Source organism: Oratosquilla oratoria, chromosome 8 (genome assembly GCF_046742065.1).
Source record: "Oratosquilla oratoria isolate Oo_2021 chromosome 8, ASM4674206v1, whole genome shotgun sequence".
Taxonomy (NCBI): domain Eukaryota; kingdom Metazoa; phylum Arthropoda; class Malacostraca; order Stomatopoda; family Squillidae; genus Oratosquilla; species Oratosquilla oratoria.
In genome coordinates, this window is record NC_134784.1 from 53,794,351 (window position 1) to 53,801,850 (window position 7,500).

General features: G+C 44.6%; 1 protein-coding gene across 3 annotated transcripts in view; it reads left to right on the top strand.

Annotated features, from left to right (window-relative positions):
• Positions 1 to 7,500, top strand: part of LOC143027734 (lachesin-like) — a 112,735-nt gene that overhangs the window by 99,146 nt on the left and 6,089 nt on the right. For all 3 annotated transcript variants that reach the window (XM_076189231.1, XM_076189230.1, XM_076189232.1), the window contains exon 4: positions 6,631 to 6,869. In XM_076189231.1, coding sequence (XP_076045346.1) covers positions 6,631 to 6,869 — 239 coding nt within the window. The remainder of the gene's footprint in view (positions 1 to 6,630; positions 6,870 to 7,500) is intronic.

Sequence of the window (7,500 nt, forward strand, 5' to 3'; positions counted from 1 at the left end):
CGAAGAAGAAGAGGAAGAAAAAGATGAAGAAAAAGAAGTAGAACAGAAGAAGAAGAGGAAGAGGAAGAAGAAAAAAGAAGAGGAAGAATAAGAAAAAGAACAGGAAGAAAAAAAGAAGAAAAGAAAAAAGAGGAAGATGAAGAAGAAGGAGAAGAGGAAGAAAAAAAGAAGAGGAAGAAGAGGAAGAAGAAGAGGAAGAAGAAAAAGAAGAAGAAGAAGAAGAAAGAAGAAAAAGAAGAGGAAGAAGAAAAAGAAGAAAAGAAGAAAAAGAAGACGAAGAGGAAGAAAAAGAAGAGGAAGAAGAAAAAGAAGAGGAAGAAGGAAAAGAAGAGGAAGAAGAAAAAGAAGAAAAGAAGAAAAAAGAAAAAGAAGAGGAAGATGAAGAAAAAGAAGAAGATGAAGAAGAAGAAGAAGAAGAAAAAGAAGAAGATGAAGAAGAAGAAGACGACGAAGACGAAGAAATCTATTATCCTGGCCCCTGTCATAGCACGGACCGTTGCCGGCTGTCAACGGGGCCTCCAAAATCAACAAACACACGCCAGGCCCCTGCCACCAATTCCTCCATCAACCACCACCACCACCGCCTCATCTTTCACCAATACCAATGTGAACACCACTTCCACCATAATCAGCACATCTGGAACCACTATCATTATCACCAATACCAATGACATTCCCAGGACCTCAGATAGGAGGACTATCACCATAAACAATATCACCACCACATCGATGTTACACCCAACACCATACAACCTACACCAACACCACCCCGTCCCCACCTCAGGCACCACCACGACTATCACCATCTCCACCACGACTATCACCATCTACTCCACGACTATCACCATCTCCACCACGACTATCACCATCTCCACCTCGACTATCACCATTTCCATCACGACTATCGCCATTTCCACCACGACTATCACCATCTCCACCACGACTATCACCATCTCCACCACGACTATCACCATCTCCACCACGACTATCACCATCACCACGTCTATCACCATCTCCACCACGACTACCACCATCTCCACCACGACTATCACCATCTCTACCACGACTATCACCATTTTCACCACGACTATCACCATCTCCACCTCGACTATCACCATCACTACGTCTATCACCATCTCCACCACGACTATCACCATCTCCACCACGACTATCACCATCTCCACCACGACTATCACCATCTCTACCACGACTATCACCATATCCACCACGACTATCACCATCTCCACCACGACTATCACCATCTCCGCCACGGCTATCACCATATCCACCACAAATATCACCATCTCCACCACGACCATCACCATTTCCACCACGTCTATCACCATCTCCACCACGGCTATCACCATCTCCACCACGACTATCAACATCTCCACCGTAACTATCACCATCTCCACCACGACTATCACCATCTCCACCACGACTATCACCATCTCCACCGCGACTATCACCATCTCCACCACGACTAGCACCATCTCCACCACGACTATCACCATCTCCATCCACCACGACTATCACCATCTCCACCACGTCTATCACCATCTCCACCACGATTATCACCATCTTCACCACGATTATCACCATATCCACCGTGACTACCACCATCTCCACCGTGACTATCATTATCTCCACCGTGACTATCACTATCTCCACCACGTCTATCACCATCTCCACCGTGACTATCACCAACTTTACCACGACTATCACCACCTTCACCATGCTTATCACCATCTTCACCACGACCATCAACATCACCGTGACTATCACCATCTCCACCACGTCTATTACCATCTCTACTGTGACTATAACCATCTCCACCGTGACTATCACCATCTCCACCACGACTATCGCCATCTCCACCACGACTATCACCATCTCCACCGTGACGATCACCATCACCACGACTATCACCATCTTCACCACGACTATCACTATCTCCACCGTGACTATCATCACCTACACCACGACTATCACCATCTCCACCGTGACTATCACCATCTACACCACGACTATCACCATCTCCACCACGACTATTACCATCTCCACCGTGACTATCACCATCTCCACCACGACTATCACCTTATCCACCACGACTATCACCTTATCCACCACGACTATCACCATCTCCACCACGACTATCACCATCTCCACCGTGACTATCATCATCTCCACCACGTCTATCACCATATCTACCGTGATTCTCACCATCTCCACCGTGACTATCACCATCTCCACCACGTCTAACACCACCTCCACGACGACTATCACCATCTCCACCACGACTATCACCACCCTAACTGCCATCTCCACCATCACCAATCCTTTAGATATTCTTCCTCCTCTTCCTCTTCCTCCCCATTCTTGTCCTTCTCCTCTCCTCTTCTTCTTTTCTCTTCCTATTCAACAGCAGCATGAACTCCTCCTCTTCTTCTTCTTCCTCCTCTTTTTCCAGGAGCACCTCCTCTTATCACCACCATCTGGCCCCAACTTGCACCACCAATGAACCGAATCGGGGCAGAGTCACGCCTTGCCCAACACCCTTAATACGGTGGACTCCGTCAGCCACACAAACACGAATCACAACAGAGTTGATTCAGTGGCAAGATTCACCCTAAATCCCTAATTACCACTTGCCCTAAGGGATACAGGGAGAAAAAACACACACACACACACACACACACACACACACACACAGTGAAGATTAGTAACTGAATTTAGTCTAGTCCTAAGAATTATGTCCAAAATGCATTACTATATCACTGTTAACTCAATGAACCGATTATTATTATTATTATTATTATTATTATTATTATTATTATTATTATTATCATTATTATTACTATCATCATTATCATTATATTATTATTATTATATTATCTTTATGTTATTATTACATTATTATTATTATTACTACTATTATTATTATTAATGTTATTATTATTATCATTGTTATTATTATAATGTTATTATTACTTAAAAGAGATCTCTTGATTAGGGATGGTGGGCGAGGCTGATCATAAGAACAATTTTAAAAAATATTAAATTTCTAAAAGATATGAAGAAATATATCATTTCCATGCAGATGCATAAATACTTCAGTGTACACTAATCTTCGTGATTTTTTTTTTACAGTAATACGCGAAACTAAGAGAAAATATATAAGACCCTAATCTAGGAATCAATCCTTTAGTGAATATAATCGTCCGATATTAGCCAGAATAAAAACTACACACTATGACACCCAGCGTGTGCTCAGAAGAGGTGGGGATGGGATGGGGGAGGGGGAAAGGGGAAGGGAGAAGTAGGGAATGAGCGGGGGGGAGGGGGAGAATGGGAGAGTGAGGAAGGGAAGAGTGGGGATGGGGAAGGGGGAAGGGGAGAGGGGGGAAGGATCGGGGGAGGGGGGGTAACGGGAGAGTGGGGAAGGGGAGAGAGGGGAAGGGGGAAGGGGAAGGGGAAGGAGAGAGTGGGGAAGGGGAAGGGGAGAGTGGGGAAGGAGGAAGGGGGAAGGGGAAGGAGATACTGGGGAAGGGGGAAGGGGAGAGTGGTGAAGAGGGAGGGAGAAGGAGGAGGGGGAGAGTGGGGAAGGGGCTAGAGGGATGGGGAAGGAGAGAATGGGGAAGGGGGAGGGGAGACTGAGTAGGGGGGAGGGAAGAGGAGGAAAGGGGAGGGAGGAGGAGGAAGGAGGAGAGTGAAGGGTAGAGGGAGGGGAGAAGGGGTAAGGAGGGAAAAGGGAAGGGGGAAGGGGGTAAGGAGGGAAGGGAAGATTGGAGTGAAAGGTTGGCACCTCACATGTCATCCAGCGACATATTACAAGAGTTTGCGTGTGACAGACACGATTGTGACGGATGCGAGTGTCACCCCTGCTTCTGACACATGTCAGGGGCGGACGACGGTCAGGAAGACGGATGTCGCGGAGACGTCACGAGGAAAGCGGCAGTTTTGTCACAGACAAAACTGGCCGCAGCTGGTGGCCAAGGGAGGGGATGGGGGATGGAGTCAGTTAGGTGGCCCTCGTAAACAAATGATGGGGCCAACGAGTCTTATCAAACCTGTTTATGAATATTTACATACATACATATATATATATATATATATATACATATGTAAATATACACATACAGAGTATTTTGCACTTTCCTGAAGATGGCTATGGCTATTGACAGAAATATAGAAGTTTAATTTTCTTTTTAGTTTCCTTTTTAATTCCGACTGTGGGAAAGGTGGAGGGGGAAAACATGGGTCTTTATCTAGATATCGAGTTTATTCCCATAATTTGTCCCAAGGAATAAACTCAATATTCAGATAAAGACCAGTGTTTCCCCTCCACCTTTCCCATAATTTGTCCCAATGTGTCTACATATATATATATATATATATATATATATATATATATATATATATATAATATATATGTATATATATATATATATATATATATATATACATACATATATATATATATATATATATATACATATGTAAATATACACATACAGAGTATTTTGCACTTTCCTGAAGATGGCTATGGCTATTGACAGAAATATAGAAGTTTAATTTTCTTTTTAGTTTCCTTTTTAATTCCGACTGTGGGTTCTTCGTGCGTTTCACATATGTCCTAATACATTTCATCCCAGTGATATATATATATATACATATATATATACACACACACACACATGTTATACATATATTATATATATATATATATATATATATATATGTATATATATATACCGTATACATATATATACACACACAATATAAATGAGAACTCCCCACGTGGTTTATGTCTGCCTGTGTGTGTGTGTGTGTGTGTGTGTGTGTGTGTGTATTCAATTGGTCTTTTGATCACGTGTTCGACTCGTGATCGACAGCTATTTCCCTCCTGGAAGAGAGCTCAGAGCTTGTAGGTCCGATCTATGGGTAATGCTATGACCTTTCACACACACACACACCCAACTCCCCGCCCACGAGAGTCAGAGTAACGACCCGAAGCGCAGCTGTACCGAAATTAATTTCGGCCCTGGGCAGGATTCGAACCAAGCACTACGCGCACCACCATGCTAGTAGTGCATCGTTCTACCAACTGCGCCACCGAGTGTGTGTGTGTGTGTGTGTGTGTGTGTGTGTGTGTGTGTGTGTGTGTGTGTGTGTGTGTGTGTGTGTGTGTGTGTGTGTACACAGAGGCGTGTGCGTTTGTATTTGCAAAGAATACGGAGGGGATTGATCATCCTCCACTCACTGATAGACCCGTGTTCGAATCTCAGACTACCAGTGACTGTCCCTCGCCAGTGCTATCCACGTACAAAGGGCAAAGGTGACACACTTCGCTATCTAAGGGGTTATCGGACTGGGCTATTTTTCCTCCAACTTCCGTTTAATCGGCGGTACCGTCCACCAAGATCGAGAGAATACAAGGTCTACTCAACAGCTATCCAGTATTTAGGTCGTTTGCGCATTGACGTCACTAGAAGTGCTTGGCCCAAAGACTATATAGGAAAGACGGGAAAGCGCACGGAGAGCCGCATCGTCCACATACATTTTACTGTGCGGCTCTCTCACTAGATGGCGTTTACGTCAATCACCAGTTTTAACTGCATCGTCTGTTTCTTTATTAAATATGTCAAAGATAAACCACAAGAACATTTTTCCAAAATGAAACCCCCATTTTAACGGTTGCAGAACATGAAATAGGTAAGTCTCCCAGAAACTCTGTGGTGCCTGTACGTTTTCTCTTTTACCTAACATTTTTCACTTACGTTTTCACCATTTTCTCTGTGGGCTCCCCTTCAGATGACGTCACAACATGCGCGCGAGCAGACCTTGTATTCTCTCGATCTTGCCGTCCACCTCCAACACTTTTTCCGCCGTCAAATCACTATGGTATCCTATTCTGTTTTCTCGACAATTTACATAGAACGTCATTTTATTATGCTGGAGGGAAAATCATTTTCCTCCAGCATATAATCAGATCCCTTCCCGAAAGCTGCGGCCTGTAAATCTGCTCCAACAGTCGAAGGAAAAATAGCCCAATGTGATAACACATTTAGTGGTTTTTCAACCTGGAGGGGAAGGGGGCATGGGGGTCCCCCGAGGGGAGCATGGGGGTCCGCCGAGAGGGTCATGAGGGTCCCCCAAGGGGGGGCCATGTGGGTCCCCCAAAGGGGCCATGACAAGAACTTAGGGGGGGGGGGGGCATGGCTTGTTCTTACAAATTTTACATTTCTATATAATGCCAGGAATCTGAATATGAAAAAATCCATCACTCTGTCCAGGCAGAATTTTCTTTTTATTGATTACGTCTGTCATGCATAAAATAATTACGATTTTCAAATATGTCATAAAGCAAAGTGTTTCCCTTCATCAACATTCTGTTGTTATTATTATTATTACTACTATTATATATATATATATATATACCTTTTTTGGTGGGGTGTGATTTAGGAGAAAAATAAAGGGGAGTTTCACAAATGTTGAGAATTCAGGAAGGGGTGGGGTGGGTGGTGTGGGGGAATGGAGTGAAAAAAAGGGTGTCTAGTCCCACCGGGTGAAGAAAACCTCCTTCTACATAATGCCCTGACTTCAACTCTCTCCTCCCTCCCCCTACAGGAGTCAGCGGCGACCTTCCCCGCGTCCGCTGGGAACCTGGCGACGGCGTGGTCGAGGGCGGGACCGTCCAGCTGGAGTGCCAGCTGGGTCACGACGTGATGGGCCCGGCCATCTGGCTCAAGCTGGACCCGAAGGACCCCAACAGCCACACGCTCATCTCCCACGGGGATCTCCTCATCATCGAGGACAACAAGTTCTCCGTCAGGAGACTGCCGGAGACAAACGCCTACGTGGTCACGGTGGGTCTTTATTTTATTATCGTATTTTTTCATATGTTTATCTATTCGTTTGTTTGTTTTTATTTTTACCACTCATTTGTTTGTCTGTTCGTTCATTTCGTTTTATCTATTCGTTTATCTATTTCATATATATCTACATAGTTTTTATTGATATATTTATTTATTGATTTATTTGTCTGATTGTTTTGTTTTTCATTCATATGTTTATCTGTTCATTTATTCTTTCTATTTATTTCATTTATTCATTTATTTATTTCATATATATTTACATCATTTTTTCATTCATACATCCACTTATTCATCTATTTGTTTGATCTATTTACTAATTAATTTATTCATTTGTTTGTTCTATTTCCTTAGGGGGGGGGGCAGCGGAATAGGGAAGGGGGAGGGGAAGGGCGGAGGAAGAGGGGCAGGGGGAAGAGAGTGGGGGAGGTGAAGGGGAAGGTGGAGGGGAAGGGGGAAGAGAGAAGGGGAGGGGGAGGGGAAGGGCGGAGGGAGAGGAGAAGGGGGAAGAGAGAGGGGAGGTGAAGGGGGAAGGGGATGGGAAGGGCGGAGGGAGAGGGGAAGGGGGAAGAGAGGGGGAGGTGAGGGGGAGGGGGGAGAAGAAGGGCAGAGGGAGAGGGGGAGG